This window comes from Salvelinus alpinus, chromosome 2 (genome assembly GCF_045679555.1).
Source record: "Salvelinus alpinus chromosome 2, SLU_Salpinus.1, whole genome shotgun sequence".
NCBI classification, from domain to species: Eukaryota; Metazoa; Chordata; class Actinopteri; order Salmoniformes; family Salmonidae; genus Salvelinus; species Salvelinus alpinus.
Genome location: NC_092087.1, coordinates 118,823,871 through 118,850,033, shown reverse-complemented (window position 1 = coordinate 118,850,033; position 26,163 = coordinate 118,823,871). Strand labels below are relative to the sequence as shown.

General features: G+C 46.5%; 1 protein-coding gene across 1 annotated transcript in view; it reads left to right on the top strand.

Annotated features, from left to right (window-relative positions):
* The window catches only part of LOC139568466 (regulator of G-protein signaling 11-like), a 126,274-nt gene that overhangs the window by 43,653 nt on the left and 56,458 nt on the right, over positions 1-26,163 (top strand). The window contains exons 6-8 of the mRNA XM_071390297.1: positions 15,067-15,125; positions 21,448-21,524; positions 21,600-21,681. Coding sequence (XP_071246398.1) covers positions 15,067-15,125; positions 21,448-21,524; positions 21,600-21,681 — 218 coding nt within the window. The remainder of the gene's footprint in view (positions 1-15,066; positions 15,126-21,447; positions 21,525-21,599; positions 21,682-26,163) is intronic.

Below are 26,163 nucleotides of genomic sequence, written 5' to 3'. Positions count from 1 at the left end.
ATTCCCAGATACAGATAATGTCAGTCCCAGCCGATACAGATACTGTCATTCCCAGATACAGATACTGTCATTCCCAGCCGATACAGATACTGTCATTCCCAGCCGATACAGATACTGTCATTCCCAGATACAGATACTGTCATTCCCAGCCGATACAGATACTGTCATTCCCAGATACAGATACTGTCATTCCCAGCCGATATAGATGCTGTCATTCCCAGATACAGATACTGTCATTCCCAGATACAGATACTGTCATTCCCAGCCGATATAGATGCTGTCATTCCCAGATACAGATACTGTCATTCCCAGATACAGATACTGTCATTCCCAGCCGACACGGATACTGTCATTCCCAGCCGACACGGATACTGTCATTCCCAGATACAGATACTATCATTCCCAGATACAGATACTGTCGTTCCCAGCCGATACAGATACTGTCATTCCCAGGTACAGATACTGTCATTCCCAGCCGATACAGATACTGTCATTCCCAGATACAGATACTATCATTCCCAGATACAGATAATGTCAGTCCCAGCCGATACAGATACTGTCATTCCCAGATACAGATACTGTCATTCCCAGCCGATACAGATACTGTCATTCCCAGCCGATACAGATACTGTCATACCCAGATACAGATACTGTCATTCCCAGCCGATACAGATACTGTCATTCCCAGCCGATATAGATGCTGTCATTCCCAGATACAGATACTGTCATTCCCAGATACAGATACTGTCATTCCCAGCCGATATAGATGCTGTCATTCCCAGATACAGATACTGTCATTCCCAGATACAGATACTGTCATTCCCAGCCGACACGGATACTGTCATTCCCAGCCGACACGGATACTGTCATTCCCAGATACAGATACTATCATTCCCAGATACAGATACTGTCGTTCCCAGCCGATACAGATACTGTCATTCCCAGGTACAGATACTGTCATTCCCAGCCGATACAGATACTGTCATTCCCAGATACAGATACTATCATTCCCAGATACAGATAATGTCAGTCCCAGCCGATACAGATACTGTCATTCCCAGATACAGATACTGTCATTCCCAGCCGATACAGATACTGTCATTCCCAGCCGATACAGATACTGTCATACCCAGATACAGATACTGTCATTCCCAGCCGATACAGATACTGTCATTCCCAGCCGATACAGATACTGTCATTCCCAGATACAGATACTGTCATTCCCAGTCGATACAGATACTGTCATTCCCAGCCGATACAGATACTGTCATTCCCAGCCGACACAGATACTGTCATTCCCAGATATAGATACTGTCATTCCCAGTCGATACAGATACTGTCATTCCCAGGTACAGATACTGTCATTCCCAGCCGATACAGATACTGTCATTCCCAGATACAGATACTGTCATTCTCAGATACAGATAATGTCAGTCCCAGCCGATACAGATACTGTCATTCCCAGCCGATATAGATGCTGTCATTCCCAGATACAGATACTGTCATTCCCAGATACAGATACTGTCATTCCCAGCCGACACGGATACTGTCATTCCCAGCCGACACGGATACTGTCATTCCCAGATACAGATACTGTCATTCCCAGATACAGATACTGTCGTTCCCAGCCGATACAGATACTGTCATTCCCAGGTACAGATACTGTCATTCCCAGCCGATACAGATACTGTCATTCCCAGATACAGATACTGTCATTCCCAGCCGATACAGATAATGTCAGTCCCAGCCGATACAGATACTGTCATTCCCAGATACAGATACTGTCATTCCCAGCCGATACAGATACTGTCATTCCCAGCCGATACAGATACTGTCATACCCAGATACAGATACTGTCATTCCCAGGCGATACAGATACTGTCATTCCCAGCCGATACAGATACTGTCATTCCCAGCCGATACAGATACTGTCATTCCCAGATACAGATACTGTCATTCCCAGTCGATACAGATACTGTCATTCCCAGCCGATACAGATACTGTCATTCCCAGCCGACACAGATACTGTCATTCCCAGATATAGATACTGTCATTCCCAGTCGATACAGATACTGTCATTCCCAGGTACAGATACTGTCATTCCCAGCCGATACAGATACTGTCATTCCCAGATACAGATACTGTCATTCTCAGATACAGATAATGTCAGTCCCAGCCGATACAGATACTGTCATTCCCAGCCGATATAGATGCTGTCATTCCCAGATACAGATACTGTCATTCCCAGATACAGATACTGTCATTCCCAGCCGACACGGATACTGTCATTCCCAGCCGACACGGATACTGTCATTCCCAGATACAGATACTGTCATTCCCAGATACAGATACTGTCGTTCCCAGCCGATACAGATACTGTCATTCCCAGGTACAGATACTGTCATTCCCAGCCGATACAGATACTGTCATTCCCAGATACAGATACTGTCATTCCCAGATACAGATAATGTCAGTCCCAGCCGATACAGATACTGTCATTCCCAGATACAGATACTGTCATTCCCAGCCGATACAGATACTGTCATTCCCAGCCGATACAGATACTGTCATACCCAGATACAGATACTGTCATTCCCAGCCGATACAGATACTGTCATTCCCAGCCGATACAGATACTGTCATTCCCAGCCGATACAGATACTGTCATTCCCAGATACAGATACTGTCATTCCCAGCCGATACAGATACTGTCATTCCCAGATACAGATACTGTCATTCCCAGCCGATATAGATGCTGTCATTCCCAGATACAGATACTGTCATTCCCAGATACAGATACTGTCATTCCCAGCCGATATAGATGCTGTCATTCCCAGATACAGATACTGTCATTCCCAGATACAGATACTGTCATTCCCAGCCGACACGGATACTGTCATTCCCAGCCGACACGGATACTGTCATTCCCAGATACAGATACTATCATTCCCAGATACAGATACTGTCATTCCCAGCCGATACAGATACTGTCATTCCCAGATACAGATACTGTCATTCCCAGCCGATACAGATACTGTCATTCCCAGATACAGATACTGTCATTCCCAGCCGATATAGATGCTGTCATTCCCAGATACAGATACTGTCATTCCCAGATACAGATACTGTCATTCCCAGCCGATATAGATGCTGTCATTCCCAGATACAGATACTGTCATTCCCAGATACAGATACTGTCATTCCCAGCCGACACGGATACTGTCATTCCCAGCCGACACGGATACTGTCATTCCCAGATACAGATACTATCATTCCCAGATACAGATACTGTCGTTCCCAGCCGATACAGATACTGTCATTCCCAGATACAGATACTGTCATTCCCAGCCGATACAGATACTGTCATTCCCAGCCGATACAGATACTGTCATACCCAGATACAGATACTGTCATTCCCAGCCGATACAGATACTGTCATTCCCAGCCGATACAGATACTGTCATTCCCAGCCGACACAGATACTGTCATTCCCAGATATAGATACTGTCGTTCCCAGCCGATACAGATACTGTCATTCCCAGGTACAGATACTGTCATTCCCAGCCGATACAGATACTGTCATTCCCAGATACAGATACTGTCATTCCCAGATACAGATAATGTCAGTCCCAGCCGATACAGATACTGTCATTCCCAGATACAGATACTGTCATTCCCAGCCGATACAGATACTGTCATTCCCAGCCGATACAGATACTGTCATACCCAGATACAGATACTGTCATTCCCAGCCGATACAGATACTGTCATTCCCAGCCGATACAGATACTGTCATTCCCAGATATAGATACTGTCATTCCCAGTCGATACAGATACTGTCATTCCCAGGTACAGATACTGTCATTCCCAGCCGATACAGATACTGTCATTCCCAGATACAGATACTGTCATTCTCAGATACAGATAATGTCAGTCCCAGCCGATACAGATACTGTCATTCCCAGCCGATATAGATGCTGTCATTCCCAGATACAGATACTGTCATTCCCAGATACAGATACTGTCATTCCCAGCCGACACGGATACTGTCATTCCCAGCCGACACGGATACTGTCATTCCCAGATACAGATACTGTCATTCCCAGATACAGATACTGTCGTTCCCAGCCGATACAGATACTGTCATTCCCAGGTACAGATACTGTCATTCCCAGCCGATACAGATACTGTCATTCCCAGATACAGATACTGTCATTCCCAGATACAGATAATGTCAGTCCCAGCCGATACAGATACTGTCATTCCCAGATACAGATACTGTCATTCCCAGCCGATACAGATACTGTCATTCCCAGCCGATACAGATACTGTCATACCCAGATACAGATACTGTCATTCCCAGCCGATACAGATACTGTCATTCCCAGCCGATACAGATACTGTCATTCCCAGTCGATACAGATACTGTCATTCCCAGGTACAGATACTGTCATTCCCAGCCGATACAGATACTGTCATTCCCAGATACAGATACTGTCATTCTCAGATACAGATAATGTCAGTCCCAGCCGATACAGATACTGTCATTCCCAGCCGATATAGATGCTGTCATTCCCAGATACAGATACTGTCATTCCCAGATACAGATACTGTCATTCCCAGCCGACACGGATACTGTCATTCCCAGATACAGATACTGTCATTCCCAGATACAGATACTGTCGTTCCCAGCCGATACAGATACTGTCATTCCCAGGTACAGATACTGTCATTCCCAGCCGATACAGATACTGTCATTCCCAGATACAGATACTGTCATTCCCAGATACAGATAATGTCAGTCCCAGCCGATACAGATACTGTCATTCCCAGATACAGATACTGTCATTCCCAGCCGATACAGATACTGTCATTCCCAGCCGATACAGATACTGTCATACCCAGATACAGATACTGTCATTCCCAGCCGATACAGATACTGTCATTCCCAGCCGATACAGATACTGTCATTCCCAGCCGATACAGATACTGTCATTCCCAGATACAGATACTGTCATTACCAGTCGATACAGATACTGTCATTCCCAGCCGATACAGATACTGTCATTCCCAGCCGACACAGATACTGTCATTCCCAGATATAGATACTGTCATTCCCAGTCGATACAGATACTGTCATTCCCAGGTACAGATACTGTCATTCCCAGCCGATACAGATACTGTCATTCCCAGATACAGATACTGTCATTCTCAGATACAGATAATGTCAGTCCCAGCCGATACAGATACTGTCATTCCCAGCCGATATAGATGCTGTCATTCCCAGATACAGATACTGTCATTCCCAGATACAGATACTGTCATTCCCAGCCGACACGGATACTGTCATTCCCAGCCGACACGGATACTGTCATTCCCAGATACAGATACTGTCATTCCCAGATACAGATACTGTCGTTCCCAGCCGATACAGATACTGTCATTCCCAGATACAGATACTGTCATTCCCAGCCGATACAGATACTGTCATTCCCAGCCGATACAGATACTGTCATACCCAGATACAGATACTGTCATTCCCAGCCGATACAGATACTGTCATTCCCAGCCGATACAGATACTGTCATTCCCAGCCGACACAGATACTGTCATTCCCAGATATAGATACTGTCGTTCCCAGCCGATACAGATACTGTCATTCCCAGGTACAGATACTGTCATTCCCAGCCGATACAGATACTGTCATTCCCAGATACAGATACTGTCATTCCCAGATACAGATAATGTCAGTCCCAGCCGATACAGATACTGTCATTCCCAGATACAGATACTGTCATTCCCAGCCGATACAGATACTGTCATCCCCAGCCGATACAGATACTGTCATACCCAGATACAGATACTGTCATTCCCAGCCGATACAGATACTGTCATTCCCAGCCGATACAGATACTGTCATTCCCAGATACAGATACTGTCATTCTCAGATACAGATAATGTCATTCCCAGCCGATACAGATACTGTCATTCCCAGCCGACACAGATACTGTCATTCCCAGATACAGATACTGTCATTCCCAGTCGATACAGATACTGTCATTCCCAGATACAGATACTGTCATTCCCAGCAGATACAGATACTGTCATTCCCAGCAGATACAGATACTGTCATTCCCAGCCGATACAGATACTGTCATTCCCAGCCGATACAGATACTGTCATTCCCAGCCGACACAGATACTGTCATTCCCAGATATAGATACTGTCGTTCCCAGCCGATACAGATACTGTCATTCCCAGCCGATACAGATACTGTCATTCCTAGATATAGATACTGTCATTCCCAGCCGATACAGATACTGTCATTCCCAGCCGATACAGATACTGTCATTCCCAGATACAGATACTGTCATTCCCAGCCGATACAGATACTGTCATTCCCAGCCGATACAGATACTGTCATTCCCAGATACAGATACTGTCATTCCCAGATACAGATACTGTCATTCCCAGCAGATACAGATACTGTCATTCCCAGATATAGATACTGTCATTCCCAGCAGATACAGATACTGTCATTCCCAGCAGATACAGATACTTTAATTCCCAGCCGATACAGATACTGTCATTCCCAGATACTGTCATTCCCAGCAGATACAGATACTGTCATTCCCAGCAGATACAGATACTGTCATTCCCAGATATAGATACTGTCATTCCCAGCAGATACAGATATTTTCATTCCCAGCCGATACAGATACTGTCATTCCCAGATACAGATACTGTCATTCCCAGATACAGATACTGTCCTTCCCAGATACAGATACTGTCATTCCCAGCCGATACAGATACTGTCATTCCCAGATACAGATACTGTCATTCCCAGCCGACACAGATACTGTCATTCCCAGCCGTTACAGATACTGTCATTCCCAGATACAGATACTGTCATTCCCAGATACAGATACTGTCTTTCCCAGCCGATACAGATACTGTCATTCCCAGCCGATACAGATACTGTCATTCCCAGATATAGATACTGTCATTCCCAGATATAGATACTGTCATTCCCAGATATAGATACTGTCATTCCCAGATACAGATACTGTCCTTCCCAGATACAGATACTGTCATTCCAAGATACAGATACTGTCATTCCCAGATACAGATACTGTCATTCCTAGATATAGATACTGTCATTCCTAGATATAGATACTGTCATTCCCAGATACAGATACTGTCATTCCCAGATATAGATACTGTCATTCCCAGATATAGATACTGTCATTCCCAGATACAGATACTGTCATTCCCAGATACAGATACTGTCCTTCCCAGATACAGATACTGTCATTCCCAGCCGATACAGATACTGTCATTCCCAGATACAGATACTGTCCTTCCCAGATACAGATATTGTCATTCCCAGATACAGATACTGTAATTCCCAGATACAGATACTGTTGTTCCCAGCCGATACAGATACTGTCGTTCCCAGCCGATACAGATACTGTCATTCCAAGATACAGATACTGTCAGTCCCAGCCGATACAGATACTGTCGTTCCCAGCCGATACAGATACTGTCATTCCCAGATACAGAACCTGTCAGTCCCAGCCGATACAGATACTGTCGTTCCCAGCCGATACAGATACTGTCATTCCCAGCCGATACAGATACTGTCATTCCTAGATACAGATACTGTCGTTCCCAGCCGATACAGATACTGTCGTTCCTAGCCGATACAGATACTGTCGTTCCCAGCCGATACAGATACTGTCATTCCCAGATACAGATACTGTCGTTCCCAGCCGATACAGATACTGTCGTTCCTAGCCGATACAGATACTGTCGTTCCCAGCCGATACAGATACTGTGCCTATCGGCATGTTGTGTGGTGGTAATGGGTAACATGGTAACATGTCAGAGTGGTCATATCTTCCTGTCTGGTGATATCAGGTAATATTTAAGTGTCTAGCGCCCACTTCACATGTACCTGTCCTGTGTACCTGGGACAGAACGACCCCTAGTTCGGTGTACCTGGGACAGGACGGCCCATAGTCCCGTGTACCTGGGACAGGACGGTACCTGGGACAGGACGGCCCCTAGTCCCCTGTACCTGTGACAGGACGGCCCCTAGTCCCCTGTACCTGGGACAGGACGTCCCCTAGTCCCCTGTACCTGGGACAGGACGGCCCCTAGTCCCCTGTACCTGTGACAGGACGGCCCTAGTCCCCTGTACCTGGGACCGGACGGCCCCTAGTCCCCTGTACCTGAGACAGGACGGCCCCTAGTCCCCTGTACCAGGGACAGGACAGCCCCTAGGCCCGTGTCGCTGGTGTCCGTCTGGACCAAAATCGGTACCTGGATATCGGGCGTTATGAGATTCGGATGGGAGCACAGCGCTTCCTTTAGGTGCCTGAACGCCGCTTCGGTCTCGTCTGACCAGTTCACTGTTTCGGGAGGTGGGCCCTGGTTAGATCAGTAAGGGGGAGGCTCTATCTGCAAAGTTGGGGATAAACCGGCTGTAGTATCCAATCCAGCCCCGGGAAGGACTTGACCTGTGTCTTGGTGCGTGGAACGGGCCAGTCACATACCGCGTGGAGCTTCCTCTCCTGGGGCTTGACTTTCCCCCGTCTGATCGAATACACCAGGTGCTCCACCTCCTCAAACCCCAGCTTGCATTTCTTAGGGTTCGCTGTCAACCCGGCTTACCTGAGCACGTCCAGCACCACGTGGAGGCACGTCAGGTGCTCTTCTCAACCTTGGATGATGAAGTCATCAATATAAGCCGCTGCCCACTATTGGTGGGGTCGGAGGACTTGGTCCATCAGGTGCTGGAACGTGGGTGGGGCTCCGTGGAGACTGAATGGGAGGACCCGGTACTGATATACCGGGTATACCCATGCTTCTACACCTGCATTGCTTGCTGTTTGGGGTTTTAGGCTGGGTTTCTGTACAGCACTTTGAGAAATCAGCTGATGTAAGAAGGGCTTTATAAATACATTTGATGAATTTGATAAAAGCCGTCCGGTGTCGAAAACGCTGTCGCTGTCTAATACCCCCCAAACGTTTGACGAGCCCATCTCTCTGCGGGTGAAAGACGGAGGTCCAGATCTGCTCATACCTTGGCCGGATCTCGTTCGGGATGCCCAGCTGGTTGAAGAGGTGGAATAGCTCCCGGGCAATTCCCTTGGAGACTGCCACCCATAGGGGCCTCGGGATATCGGGTGGCATAATCTACTATTACCAGGATGTACCAGTGTCCTGGTGCCATGTTTACCAGGATGTACCAGTGTCCTGGTGCCATGTTTACCAGGATGTACCAGTGTCCTGGTGCCATGTTTACCAGGATGTACCAGTGTCCTGGTGCCATGTTTACCAGGATGTACCAGTGTCCTGGTGCCATGTTTACCAGGATGTACCAGTGTCCTGGTGCCATGTTTACCAGGATGTACCAGTGTCCTGGTGCCATGTTTACCAGGATGTACCAGTGTCCTGGTGCCATGTTTACCAGGATGTACCAGTGTCCTGGTGCCATGTTTACCAGGATGTACCAGTGTCCTGGTGCCATGTTTACCAGGATGTACCAGTGTCCTGGTGCCATGTTTACCAGGATGTACCAGTGTCCTGGTGCCATGTTTACCAGGGGCCCAACTATGTCCACTGCGATCCGTTCAAATGGCACCCTGATGATCAGTAGCGGGACCAGCGGGTTTGGGAAGTGTGCATTTGGGGCGGTGATTTGACACTCCGGGCAGCTTTGGCAATAGTCTTCCAAGGCCCACCTCATACCGGGCCAGTGGAACCAGGCGCCGACCTGTTCCCGGGTCTTCTCCATTCCCAGGTGCCCAACAGATGGGTGTGGGCCAGCTGGAGAACAGTTCCCACGTTTCATCAGGGCAGCAACAGCACCTCTAACCCTAACCCTGATACTATAGTCTTCCAAGGCCCGTCTCATACCGGGCCAGTGGAACCTGGCGCCAACCTGTTCCCGGGTCTTCTCCATTCCCAGGTGCCCAACAGATGGGTGTGGGCCAGCTGGAGAACAGTTCCCACGTTTCGTCAGGGCAGCAACAGCACCTCTCGAAGTTCCCCCTGTTGGTGCTATACCTGATACAAAATGCTTGATTTGGAAATGACGGTATGGCCAGTCACTCACCCCCTGAAGTAGCTGGCCATCCACCACTATCACTTGGGCCGCGGCGGCTTTCAAGTTCGGATCCTCCCACTGGGCGGTGCTGAACTGTCCCCTCAGTTGGCCCATGGCCATCCACCACTATCACATCCTCCACTGGGCGGTCCTGAGCTGTCCCCTCAGTTGGCCCATGGCCATCCACCACTATCACATCCTCCCACTGGGCGGTGCTGAACTGTCCCCTCAGTTGGCCCATGGCCATCCACCACTATCACATCCTCCCACTGGGCGGTCCTGAACTGTCCCCTCAGTTGGCCCATGGCCATCCACCACTATCACATCCTCCCACTGGGCGGTGCTGAACTGTCCCCTCAGTTGGCCCATGGCCATCCACCACTATCACATCCTCCCACTGGGCGGTGCTGAACTGTCCCCTCAGTTGGCCCATGGCCATCCACCACTATCACATCCTCCCACTGGGCGGTGCTGAACTGTCCCCTCAGTTGGCCCATGGCCATCCACCACTATCACATCCTCCCACTGGGCGGTGCTGAACTGTCCCCTCAGTTGGCCCATGGCCATCCACCACTATCACATCCTCCCACTGGGCGGTGCTGAACTGTCCCCTCAGTTGGCCCATGGCCATCCACCACTATCACATCCTCCCACTGGGCGGTGCTGAACTGTCCCCTCAGTTGGCCTATGGCCATCCACCACTATCACATCCTCCCACTGGGCGGTGCTGAACTGTCCCCTCAGTTGGCCCATGGCCATCCACCACTATCACATCCTCCCACTGGGCGGTGCTGAACTGTCCCCTCAGTTGGCCCATGGCCATCCACCACTATCACATCCTCCCACTGGGCGGTGCTGAACTGTCCCCTCAGTTGGCCCATGGCCATCCACCACTATCACATCCTCCCACTGGGCGGTGCTGAACTGTCCCCTCAGTTGGCCCATGGCCATCCACCACTATCACATCCTCCCACTGGGCGGTGCTGAACTGTCCCCTCAGTTGGCCCATGGCCATCCACCACTATCACATCCTCCCACTGGGCGGTGCTGAACTGTCCCCTCAGTTGGCCCATGGCCATCCACCACTATCACATCCTCCCACTGGGCGGTGCTGAACTGTCCCCTCAGTTGGCCCATGGCCATCCACCACTATCACATCCTCCCACTGGGCGGTGCTGAACTGTCCCCTCAGTTGGCCCATGGCCATCCACCACTATCACATCCTCCCACTGGGCGGTGCTGAACTGTCCCCTCAGTTGGCCCATGGCCATCCACCACTATCACATCCTCCCACTGGGCGGTGCTGAACTGTCCCCTCAGTTGGCCCATGGCCATCCACCACTATCACATCCTCCCACTGGGCGGTGCTGAACTGTCCCCTCAGTTGGCCCATGGCCATCCACCACTATCACATCCTCCCACTGGGCGGTGCTGAACTGTCCCCTCAGTTGGCCCATGGCCATCCACCACTATCACATCCTCCCACTGGGCGGTGCTGAACTGTCCCCTCAGTTGGCCCATGGCCATCCACCACTATCACATCCTCCCACTGGGCGGTGCTGAACTGTCCCCTCAGTTGGCCCATGGCCATCCACCACTATCACATCCTCCCACTGGGCGGTGCTGAACTGTCCCCTCAGTTGGCCCATGGCCATCCACCACTATCACATCCTCCCACTGGGCGGTGCTGAACTGTCCCCTCAGTTGGCCCATGGCCATCCACCACTATCACATCCTCCCACTGGGCGGTGCTGAACTGTCCCCTCAGTTGGCCCATGGCCATCCACCACTATCACATCCTCCCACTGGGCGGTGCTGAACTGTCCCCTCAGTTGGCCCATGGCCATCCACCACTATCACATCCTCCCACTGGGCGGTGCTGAACTGTCCCCTCAGTTGGCCCATGGCCATCCACCACTATCACATCCTCCCACTGGGCGGTGCTGAACTGTCCCCTCAGTTGGCCCATGGCCATCCACCACTATCACATCCTCCCACTGGGCGGTGCTGAACTGTCCCCTCAGTTGGCCCATGGCCATCCACCACTATCACATCCTCCCACTGGGCGGTGCTGAACTGTCCCCTCAGTTGGCCCATGGCCATCCACCACTATCACATCCTCCCACTGGGCGGTGCTGAACTGTCCCCTCAGTTGGCCCATGGCCATCCACCACTATCACATCCTCCCACTGGGCGGTGCTGAACTGTCCCCTCAGTTGGCCCATGGCCATCCACCACTATCACATCCTCCCACTGGGCGGTGCTGAACTGTCCCCTCAGTTGGCCCATGGCCATCCACCACTATCACATCCTCCCACTGGGCGGTGCTGAACTGTCCCCTCAGTTGGCCCATGGCCATCCACCACTATCACATCCTCCCACTGGGCGGTGCTGAACTGTCCCCTCAGTTGGCCCATGGCCATCCACCACTATCACATCCTCCCACTGGGCGGTGCTGAACTGTCCCCTCAGTTGGCCCATGGCCATCCACCACTATCACATCCTCCCACTGGGCGGTGCTGAACTGTCCCCTCAGTTGGCCCATGGCCATCCACCACTATCACATCCTCCCACTGGGCGGTGCTGAACTGTCCCCTCAGTTGGCCCATGGCCATCCACCACTATCACATCCTCCCACTGGGCGGTGCTGAACTGTCCCCTCAGTTGGCCCATGGCCATCCACCACTATCACATCCTCCCACTGGGCGGTGCTGAACTGTCCCCTCAGTTGGCCCATGGGAGGTGTCTCGGCTGGACCCTCGAAATTGATGAGGGAGAGAATGAGCTCCATTGTTTTGGCTGTGTGCTCCTGGGCCGTTGTCCTGTTGGAAGGTCCTGAGCGCTCTGGAGCAGGTTTTCATTAAGGATCTCTCTTTACTTTGCTCTGCTCATCTTTCCCTCGATCTTGACTAGTCTCCCAGTCCCTGCTGCTGAAAATGATTGACTGCTACTACTACTACTACTATACTACGACTATAATACAACTACTACTACTACCGATATTACTACTATATTACTACTGGTGGAGGTAGTAATAAGGCATCGATATGAGTCAGAAACATTTTTGTCTCAAAATTGACTACGAAGTGTAAATAGGATAAATATGGGCACAAAGTCAGTATTTTCTAAAATGTAGTTTGGAACCTGAGAGGGTCACAACGAGTAAATTAAGCTACGTTTTGGATTAGAATTATGTAAACAATTCATGCCCCCTTTTTCCAAGCTCAACGTGGAAACCACTCCTCCACCCACTTCGCATCCCTTTATTGGATGGTTCTGTTGTTTTATTGCCCCCAATGCTTTCAAAGGATCACGGCCGTTTGAGATTGAAAAGCCCTATACAGATTGGAAAGCCCTATACAGATTGAAAAGCCCTATACAGATTGAAAAGCCCTATACAGATTGAAAAGCCCTATACAGATTGAAAAGCCCTATACAGATTGAAAAGCCCTATACAGATTGAAAAGCCCTATACAGAATGAAAAGCCCTATACAGATTGAAAAGCCCTATACAGATTGAAAAGCCCTATACAGATTGGAAAGCCCTATACAGATTGCAAAGCCCTATACAGATTGAATAGCCCTATACAGATTGGCAAGCCCTATACAGATTGGAAAGCCCTATACAGATTGAAAAGCCCTATACAGATTGAAAAGCCCTATACAGATTGAAAAGCCCTATACAGATTGGAAAGCCCTATACAGATTGAAAAGCCCTATACAGATTGAGAAGCCCTATACAGATTGAAAAGCCCTATACAGATTGAGAAGCCCTATACAGATTGAAAAGCCCTATACAGATTGAAAAGCCCTATACAGATTGAAAAGCCCTATACAGAATGAAAAGCCCTATACAGATTGAAAAGCCCTATACAGATTGAAAAGCCCTATACAGATTGGAAAGCCCTATACAGATTGCAAAGCCCTATACAGATTGAATAGCCCTATACAGATTGGCAAGCCCTATACAGATTGAAAAGCCCTATACAGATTGAAAAGCCCTATACAGATTGAAAAGCCCTATACAGATTGGAAAGCCCTATACAGATTGAAAAGCCCTATACAGATTGAAAAGCCCTATACAGATTGAGAAGCCCTATACAGATTGAAAAGCCCTATACAGATTGAGAAGCCCTATACAGATTGAAAAGCCCTATACAGATTGAAAAGCCCTATACAGATTGAAAAGCCCTATACAGATTGAAAAGCCCTATACAGATTGAAAAGCCCTATACAGATTGAAAAGCCCTATACAGAATGAAAAGCCCTATACAGATTGAAAAGCCCTATACAGATTGAAAAGCCCTATACAGATTGGAAAGCCCTATACAGATTGCAAAGCCCTATACAGATTGAATAGCCCTATACAGATTGGAAAGCCCTATACAGATTGGAAAGCCCTATACAGATTGAAAAGCCCTATACAGATTGAAAAGCCCTATACAGATTGGAAAGCCCTATACAGATTGAAAAGCCCTATACAGATTGAGAAGCCCTATACAGATTGAAAAGCCCTATACAGATTGAGAAGCCCTATACAGATTGAAAAGCCCTATACAGATTGAAAAGCCCTATACAGATTGAAAAGCCCTATACAGATTGAAAAGCCCTATACAGATTGAAACGCCCTATACAGATTGAAACGCCCTATACAGATTGAAAAGCCCTATACAGATTGAAAAGCCCTATACAGATTGCAAAGCCCTATACAGATTGAAAAGCCCTATACAGATTGAATAGCCCTATACAGATTGGAAAGCCCTATACAGATTGAAAAGCCCTATACAGATTGAAAAGCCCTATACAGATTGAAACGCCCTATACAGATTGAAAAGCCCTATACAGATTGAAAAGCCCTATACAGATTGAAAAGTAGTATGTTGTGACTTCTGTCATTTATTTGACTCCAGTTTGTATGGTGTAAACTGGTCATCTTATCTCTATCTGTCCAGCGATCTATCTGGCGAAGAAGAACATCAGGAAACAGGGGGAGCTGGTGGATTATGAGAAGGTGACTATTCTAACCTCTAATCGTTGCCAAACCTTTACATTTACTAAACCTGTATTAACCCTTTACTAAACATTTACTATACCTTTACTAAACCTGTATTAACCCTTTACTAAACCTGTATTAACCCTTTACTAAACATTTACTATACCTGTATTAACCCTGTACTAAACCTGTATTAACCCTTTACTAAACCTGTATTAACCCTTTACTAAACATTTACTATACCTTTACTAAACCTGTATTAACCCTTTACTAAACCTGTATTAACCCTTTACTAAACCTTTACTAAACATGTATTAACCCTTTACTAAACCTTTACTAAACCTGTATTAACCCTTTACTAAACCTGTATTAACCCTTTACTATACCTTTACTAAACCTGTATTAACCCTTTACTAAACCTGTATTAACCCTTTACTAAACATTTACTAAACCTGTATTAACCCTTTACTAAACATTTACTAAACGTGTCTTAACCCTTTACTAAACATTTACTATACCTTTACTAAACCTGTATTAACCCTTTACTAAACCTTTACTAAACCTGTATTAACCCTTTACTAAACCTTTACTAAACCTGTATTAACCCTTTACTAAACATGTATTAACCCTTAACTAAACCTTTACTAAACCTGTATTAACCCTTTACTAAACATTTACTAAACCTGTATTAACCCTTTACTAAACCTTTACTAAACCTGTATTAACCCTTTACTAATTATTTACTAAACATTTATTATTCTAACCTACTAACCAAACCTTTACTAAACCTTTTACTAATTAACTAGTCTAACCTACTGACTAAACCTTGACTAAACCTTTACTAAACCTTTACTAATTAACTAGTCTAACCTACTGACTAAACCTTTACTAAACCTTTACTAAACCTTTACTAATTAACTAGTCTAACCTACTGACTAAACCTTTACTAAACCTTTACTAAACATTTACTAAACCTTTACTAAACCTGTATTAACCCTTTACTAAACCTGTATTAACTCTTTACTAAACCTTTACTATACTATCACCCCAATGGTGGAACAAACTCCCTCACGACGCCAGGTCAGCGGAGTCAATCACCACCTTCCGGAGACACCTGAAACCCCACCTCTTTAAGGAATACCTAGGATAGGATAAAGTAATCCTTCTACCCCCCCCCCTTAAAAGAGTTAGATGCACTATTGTAAAGTGGTTGTTCCACTGGATATCATAAGGTGAATGCACCAATTTGTAAGTCGCTCTGGATAAGAGCGTCTGCTAAATGACTTAAATGTAAATGTAAATGTACCTGTATTAACCCTTTACTAAACCTGTATTAATCCTTTACAAACTATTCTAACCTACTAACCAAACCTTTACTAAACCTTTACTAAACCTTTACTAAACCTTTACTAAACCTTTACTAATTAACTATTCCAACCTACTGACCAAACCTTTACTAAACCTTTTTTTAACACTTTACAAACTATTCCAACCTACGGACCAACCCTTTACTAAACCTTTATTAACCCTTTACTAAACCTTTATTAACACTTTACAAACTATTCCAACCTACGGACCAACCCTTTACTAAACCTGTATTAACCATTTACTAAACCTTTATTAATCCATTAACTAGTCTAACCTACTAACCAAAGTTTTCCTAAACATTTCATAAACCTTTAGTAAACCTTTCCTATCTACACTATCTGTCTGTCCTTCAGTAGGATCACTAACCGTCCTTCGGTAGGATCACTAACCGTCCTTCGGTAGGATCACTAACCGTCCTTCGGTAGGATCACTAACCGTCCTTCGGTAGGATCACTAACCGTCCTTCGGTAGGATCACTAACCGTCCTTCGGTAGGATCACTAACCGTCCTTCGGTAGGATCACTAACCGTCCTTCGGTAGGATCACTAACCGTCCTTCGGTAGGATCACTAACCGTCCTTCGGTAGGATCACTAACCGTCCTTCGGTAGGATCACTAACCGTCCTTCGGCAGGATCACTAACCGTCCTTCGGCAGGATCACTAACCGTCCTTCGGCAGGATCACTAACCGTCCTTCGGCAGGATCACTAACCGTCCTTCGGCAGGATCACTAACCGTCCTTCGGTAGGATCACTAACCGTCCTTCGGTAGGATCACTAACCGTCCTTCGGTAGGATCACTAACCGTCCTTCGGCAGGATCACTAACCGTCCTTCGGCAGGATCACTAACCGTCCTTCGGCAGGATCACTAACCGTCCTTCGGCAGGATCACTAACCGTCCTTCGGCAGGATCACTAACCGTCCTTCGGCAGGATCACTAACCGTCCTTCGGCAGGATCACTAACCGTCCTTCGGTAGGATCACTAACCGTCCTTCGGTAGGATCACTAACCGTCCTTCGGTAGGATCACTAACCGTCCTTCGGTAGGATCACTAACCGTCCTTCGGTAGGATCACTAACCGTCCTTCGGTAGGATCACTAACCGTCCTTCGGTAGGATCACTAACCGTCCTTCGGTAGGATCACTAACCGTCCTTCGGTAGGATCACTAACCGTCCTTCGGTAGGATCACTAACCGTCCTTCGGTAGGATCACTAACCGTCCTTCGGTAGGATCACTAACCGTCCTTCGGCAGGATCACTAACCGTCCTTCAGTAGGATCACTAACCGTCCTTCAGTAGGATCACTAACCGTCCTTCAGTAGGATCACTAACCGTCCTTCAGTAGGATCACTAACCGTTCTTCAGTAGGATCACTAACCGTCCTTCAGTAGGATCACTAACCGTCCTTCAGTAGGATCACTAACCGTCCTTCAGTAGGATCACTAACCGTCCTTCAGTAGGATCACTAACCGTCCTTCAGTAGGATCACTAACCGTCCTTCAGTAGGATCACTAACCGTTCTTCAGTAGGATCACTAACCGTCCTTCAGTAGGATCACCAACCGTCCTTCAGTAGGATCACTAACCGTTCTTCAGTAGGATCACTAACCGTCCTTCAGTAGGATCACTAACCGTTCTTCAGTAGGATCACTAACCGTCCTTCAGTAGGATCACTAACCGTCCTTCAGTAGGATCACTAACCGTTCTTCAGTAGGATCACTAACCGTCCTTCAGTAGGATCACTAACCGTCCTTCAGTAGGATCACTAACCGTCCTTCAGTAGGATCACTAACCGTCCTTCAGTAGGATCACTAACCGTCCTTCAGTAGGATCACTAACCGTCCTTCAGTAGGATCACTAACCGTCCTTCAGTAGGATCACTAACCGTTCTTCAGTAGGATCACTAACCGTCCTTCAGTAGGATCACTAACCGTCCTTCAGTAGGATCACTAACAGTCCTTCAGTAGGATCACTAACCGTCCTTCAGTAGGATCACTAACCGTCCTTCGGTAGGATCACTAACCGTCCTTCGGTAGGATCACTAACCGTCCTTCGGTAGGATCACTAACCGTCCTTCGGTAGGATCACTAACCGTCCTTCGGTAGGATCACTAACCGTCCTTCGGTAGGATCACTAACCGTCCTTCGGTAGGATCACTAACCGTCCTTCGGTAGGATCACTAACCGTCCTTCGGCAGGATCACTAACCGTCCTTCAGCAGGATCACTAACCGTCCTTCAGTAGGATCACTAACCGTCCTTCAGTAGGATCACTAACCGTCCTTCAGTAGGATCACTAACCGTCCTTCAGTAGGATCACTAACCGTCCTTCAGTAGGATCACTAACCGTTCTTCAGTAGGATCACTAACCGTCCTTCAGTAGGATCACTAACCGTCCTTCAGTAGGATCACTAACCGTCCTTCAGTAGGATCACTAACCGTCCTTCAGTAGGATCACTAACCGTCCTTCAGTAGGATCACTAACCGTTCTTCAGTAGGATCACTAACCGTCCTTCAGTAGGATCACCAACCGTCCTTCAGTAGGATCACTAACCGTTCTTCAGTAGGATCACTAACCGTCCTTCAGTAGGATCACTAACCGTTCTTCAGTAGGATCACTAACCGTCCTTCAGTAGGATCACTAACCGTCCTTCAGTAGGATCACTAACCGTTCTTCAGTAGGATCACTAACCGTCCTTCAGTAGGATCACTAACCGTCCTTCAGTAGGATCACTAACCGTCCTTCAGTAGGATCACTAACCGTCCTTCAGTAGGATCACTAACCGTCCTTCAGTAGGATCACTAACCGTCCTTCAGTAGGATCACTAACCGTCCTTCAGTAGGATCACTAACCGTTCTTCAGTAGGATCACTAACCGTCCTTCAGTAGGATCACTAACCGTCCTTCAGTAGGATCACTAACAGTCCTTCAGTAGGATCACTAACCGTCCTTCAGTAGGATCACTAACCGTCCTTCAGTAGGATCACTAACCGTCCTTCAGTAGGATCACTAACCGTCCTTCAGTAGGATCACTAACCGTCCTTCAGTAGGATCACTAACCGTCCTTCAGTAGGATCACTAACCGTTCTTCAGTAGGATCACTAACCGTCCTTCAGTAGGATCACTAACCGTCCTTCAGTAGGATCACTAACCGTCCTTCAGTAGGATCACTAACCGTCCTTCAGTAGGATCACTAACCGTCCTTCAGTAGGATCACTAACCGTCCTTCAGTAGGATCACTAACCGTCCTTCAGTAGGATCACTAACCGCCCTTCAGTAGGATCACTAACCGTCCTTCAGTAGGATCACTAACCGTCCTTCAGTAGGATCACTAACCGTCCTTCAGTAGGATCACTAACCATCCTTCAGTAGGATCACTAACCGTCCTTCAGTAGGATCACTAACCGTCCTTCAGTAGGATCACTAACCGTCCTTCAGTAGGATCACTAACCGTTCTTCAGTAGGATCACTAACCGTCCTTCAGTAGGATCACTAACCGTTCTTCAGTAGGATTACTAACCGTTCTTCAGTAGGATCACTAACCGTCCTTCAGTAGGATCACTAACCGTCCTTCAGTAGGATCACTAACCGTCCTTCAGTAGGATCACTAACCGACCTTCAGTAGGATCACTAACCGTCCTTCAGTAGGATCACTAACCGTCCTTCAGTAGGATCACTAACCGTCCTTCAGTAGGATCACTAACCGTCCTTCAGTAGGATCATTAACCGTCCTTCAGTAGGATCATTAACCGTCCTTCAGTAGGATCACTAACCGTCCTTCAGTAGGATCACTAACCGTCCTTCAGTAGGATCACTAACCGTCCTTCAGTAGGATCACTAACCGTCCTTCAGTAGGATCACTAACCGTTCTTCAGTAGGATCACTAACCGTCCTTCAGTAGGATCACTAACCGTCCTTCAGTAGGATCACTAACCGTCCTTCAGTAGGATCACTAACCGTCCTTCAGTAGGATCACTAACCGTTCTTCAGTAGGATCACTAACCGTCCTCCTGTCCTTCAGTAGGATCACTAACCGTCCTTCAGTAGGATCACTAACCGTCCTTCAGTAGGATCACTAACCGTCCTTCAGTAGGATCACTAACCGTCCTTCAGTAGGATCACTAACCCTTCTTCAGTAGGATCACTAACCGTCCTTCAGTAGGATCACTAACCGTTCTTCAGTAGGATCACTAACCCTTCTTCAGTAGGATCACTAACCGTCCTTCAGTAGGATCACTAACCGTCCTTCAGTAGGATCACTAACCGTCCTTCAGTAGGATCACTAACCGTCCTTCAGTAGGATCACTAACCGTCCTTCAGTAGGATCACTAACCGTTCTTCAGTAGGATCACTAACCGTCCTTCAGTAGGATCACTAACCGTCCTTCAGTAGGATCACTAACCGTCCTTCAGTAGGATCACTAACCGTCCTTCAGTAGGATCACTAACCGTTCTTCAGTAGGATCACTAACCGTCCTTCAGTAGGATCACTAACCGTCCTTCAGTAGGATCACTAACCGTCCTTCAGTAGGATCACTAACCGTCCTTCAGTAGGATCACTAACCGTCCTTCAGTAGGATCACTAACCGTCCTTCAGTAGGATCACTAACCGTCCTTCAGTAGGATCACTAACCGTCCTTCAGTAGGATCACTAACCGTCCTTCAGTAGGATCACTAACCGCCCTTCAGTAGGATCACTAACCGTCCTTCAGTAGGATCACTAACCGCCCTTCAGTAGGATCACTAACCGTCCTTCAGTAGGATCACTAACCGTTCTTCAGTAGGATCACTAACCGTCCTTCAGTAGGATCACTAACCGTCCTTCAGTAGGATCACTAACCGTCCTTCAGTAGGATCACTAACCGACCTTCAGTAGGATCACTAACCGTCCTTCAGTAGGATCACTAACTGTCCTCCTGTCCTTCAGTAGGATCACTAACTGTCCTCCTGTCCTGCTCATCCCCTCTCCTCTTCAGGAGAACTACAGCATCCTGCACAAGAGGATTAACCACACCTGGGACTTTGTGGTGATGCAGGCCAGAGAACAGCTCAGGTAACTACACACACACACTCAGACACACAAACACACACTCACCTCTCTTAACCCTGTGTGTCTCTCTGTGTGCAGGGCCTCTAAGCAGAGAAAGAAGGCTGATCGTATCGTTCTGGAGTGCCAGGAGCAAGCCTACTGGCTGACCAACAAACCATGTGTAAATATGCCACTATACTACTACTATACTACTACTATAATACAACTACTACTACAAGCCTACTGGCTGACCAACAAACCATGTGTAAATATGCCACTATACTACTACTATACTACTACTATAATACAACTACTACTACAAGCCTACTGGCTGACCAACATTTACATTTAAGTCATTTAGCAGACGCTCTTATCCAGAGCGACTTACAAATTGGAAAGTTCATACATATTCATCCTGGTCCCCCCGTGGGGAATGAACCCACAACCCTGGCGTTGCAAGCGCCATGCTCTACCAACTGAGCCACACGGGACCCACACGGGACCAACAAACCATGTGTAAATATGCCACTATACTACTACTATACTACTACTATACTACTAGTATAATACAACTACTACTACACGCCTACTGGCTGACCAACAAACCATGTGTAAATATGCCACTATACTACCACTATACTACTACTATATTACTACTATAATACAACTACTACTACAAGCCTACTGGCTGACCAACAAACCATGTGTAAATATGCCACTATATTACTACTATACTACTACTACAAGCCTACTGGCTGACCAACAAACCATGTGTAAATATGCCACTATATTACTACTATACTACTACTACAAGCCTACTGGCTGACCAACAAACCATGTGTAAATATGCCACTATATTACTACTATACTACTACTATACTACTACTATAATACAACTACTACTACAAGCCTACTGGTTGACCAACAAACCATGTGTAAATATGCCACTATATTACTACTATACTACTACTATATTACTACTATAATACAACTATGATACTACTAGACTACTACTACTACTATAATACAACTACTACTACAAGCCTACTGGCTGACCAACAAACCATGTGTAAATATGCCACTATACTACTACTATACTACTACTATAATACAACTACTACTACAAGCCTACTGGCTGACCAACAAACCATGTGTAAATATGCCACTATACTACTACTATACTACTACTATACTACTAGTATAATACAACTACTACTACAAGCCTACTGGCTGACCAACAAACCATGTGTAAATATGCCACTATACTACCACTATACTACTACTATATTACTACTATAATACAACTACTACTACAAGCCTACTGGTTGACCAACAAACCATGTGTAAATATGCCACTATACTACTACTATACTACTACTATAATACAACTATGATAGTACTAGAAGGCTACTGGTTGACCAACAAACCATGTGTAAATATGCCACTATATTACTACTATATTACTACTATACTACTACTATAATACAACTATGATAGTACTAGAAGGCTACTGGTTGACCAACAAACCATGTGTAAATATGCCACTATACTACTACTATACCTCTACTATATTACTACTATAATACAACTATGATACTACTAGACTACTACTAGACTATTACTACTATATTACTACTATACTACTACTATAATACAACTACTACTACTACTACTATAATAATTATTACTACTACTGCTACTACTAGACTACGACTATAATACAACTGCTACTACTACTATAATAATTATTACTACTACTGCTACTACTAGACTACTACTACACTACTACTATAATACAACTATGACTACTACTACCGATATTACTACTATATTACTACTAGACTACTACTAGACTACTACTATAATACAACTACTACTACTACTACTACTATAATAATTATTACTACTACTGCTACTACTAGACTACTACTATACTACTACTATAATACAACTATGACTACTACTACCGATATTGTAGGAGGAGAGAGGGTGAGAGGGAGAGGAGGGGAGGGAGATGAGGGGAGAGAGGGTGAGAGGGATAGGAGGAGAGAGTGGAGGGGAGGGTGCACTCTCTCTTCTGTTCCTTAATTCTCATGAATTAAAGAGGAGGAGTGGAGGAACAGAAGAGTGAAGAGGAGAGAGAGAATAGAGGGAGAGGAGAGAGAGAGAGAATGGAGGAAATAGAGTGGAAAACATGAGCAGGGCTAAGTGCTTACACTCCCTCAGAGCTGACTGTGTGTGTGTGTGTCAGCTGACCAAGATGGCGTAGCAGTCGGACTTCTGTTTTTGTCTTGTCCCGTCCCGTGTACAGCCGTGGCCAAAGGTTTTGAGAATGACACAAATATTCATTTTCACAAAGTCTGCTGCCTCAGTTTGTATGATAGCAATTTGCAAATACTCCAGAATGTTATGAAGAGTGATCAGATGAATGCAAAGTCCCTCTTTGCCATGCAAATGAACTGAATCCCTCCAAAAACATTTCCACTGCATTTCAGCCCTGCCACAAAAGGACCAGCTGACATCATGTCAGTGATTCTCTCGTTAACACAGGTGTGAGTGTTGACGAGGACAAGGCTGGATATCACTCTGTCATGCTGATTGAGTTCGAAAAACAGACTGGAAGCTTCAAAAGGAGGGTGGTGCTTGGAATCATTGTTCTTCCTCTGTCAACCATGGTTACCTGTAAATAAACACGTGCCGTCATCATTGCTTTGCACAAAAAGGGCTTCACAGGCAAGGATATTGCTGCCAGTAAGATTGCACCTTAATCAACCATTTATTGGATCATCAAGAACTTCAAGGAGAGCGGTTCAATTGTTGTGAAGAAGGCTTCAGGGCGCCCAAGAAAGTCCAGCAAGCACCAGGACCGTCTCCTGAAGTTGATTCAGCTGCGGGATCGGGGCACCACCAGTACAGAGCTTGCTCAGGAATGGCAGCAGGCAGGTGCTGCACGCACAGTGAGGCGAAGACTTTTGGAGGATGGCCTGGTGTCAAGAAGGGCAGCAAAGAAGCCACTTCTCTCCAGGAAAAACATCAGGGACAGACTGATATTCTGCAAAAGGTACAGGGATCAGACTGCTGAGGACTGGGGTAAAGTCATTTTCTCTGATTAATCCCTTTTCCGATTGTTTGGGGCATCCGGAAAAAAGCTTGTCCGGAGAAGACAAGGTGAGCGCTACCATCAGTCCTGTGTCATGCCAACAGTAAAGCATCCTGAGACTATTCATGTGTGGGGTTGCTTCTCAGCCAAGGGAGTGGGCTCACTCACAATTTTGCCTAAGAACACAGCCATGAATAAAGAATGGTACCAACACATCCTCCGAGAGCAACTTCCCCCAACCATCCAGCAACAGTTTGGTGACGAACAATGCCTTTTCCAGCATGATGGAGCACCTTGCCATAAGGCAAAAGTGATAACTAAGTGGCTCGGGGAACTAAACATCGATATTTTGGGTCCATGGCCAGGAAACTCCCCAGACCTTAATCTCATTGAGAACTTGTGGTCAATCCTCAAGAGGCGGGTGGACAAACAAAAACCCACAAATTCAGACAAACTCCAAGCATCGATTATGCAAGAATGGGCTGCCATCAGTCAGGATGTAGCCCAGAAGTTAATTGACAGCATGCCAGGGCGGATTGCAGAGGTCTTGAAAAAGAAGGGTCAACACTGCAAATATTGACTCTTTGCATAAACTTAATGTAATAGTCAATTAAAAGCCTTTGATGCTTATGAAATGCTTGTAATTATAATTCATTATTCCATAGTAACTTCTGACAAAAATATCTAGACACTGAAGCAGCAAACTTTGTGAAAATTAATATTTGTGTCATTCTCAAAACTTTTGGCCACGACTGTATATATCGTTTTCTTCGTATATATATATATATATATATATTGTATGTATTTTTCATCTCAATTTCCATCTACAGACTGAACATATTCTCCTGCAACCAGCCTCACCCAATGTGGTACGGATCTGCTATCTTTATACTTAAGAACTGGAACCCCCACCAGGAGCTAACCAGCTAACTATCTACTAGCTAGTAGTCAGTTAGCCACTGCTAGCGGTCATCACCGTTAACCCGGACATCAGACAGCCTCAGCCCGGGCAATTCCTGCCAGTCTGCACAGCTCAATATCAACCCAGAGCATATCGGACTGCTTTTTCTCTACCAAATCTCAGGATTCCTACTGCAATCTCTGAACCTTGACACCAGATCATCGCAGCTAGCTAGCTGCTGTCCGAGCGGCTACTCCTGGCTAACGTCTCTGTCCCGAAGCAAGCACCAGTTAGCCTGGAGCTAGCCTTGAGCTAGGCCCATCCTCTGGCTAGTCGAAGAGTTCCATCAGCCAATTCTTGGGCTACAACACCTCGTTTGCCAATTGGCCTGGACCCTTTACTGTCGACACGCCGCCGATCCATCACGACTGGTCTGCCGACGTAACCGTCCGAGGTGGTTTCGATAGGCTCTTCCATTGCGACGTCCCCAGAGGTCCATCTGCTAGCCCTGGCCCGCTAGCTGTCTGAATCGCCGTGTCTCCAGCTTGCCTAGCGTAGTAGCACTACTGAATTGGCTCCCTGACTCATCTAGTGCTACTCACTGGACCCTATGATCACTCGGCTACACATGCCTCTCCCTAATGTCAATATGCCTTGTCTAT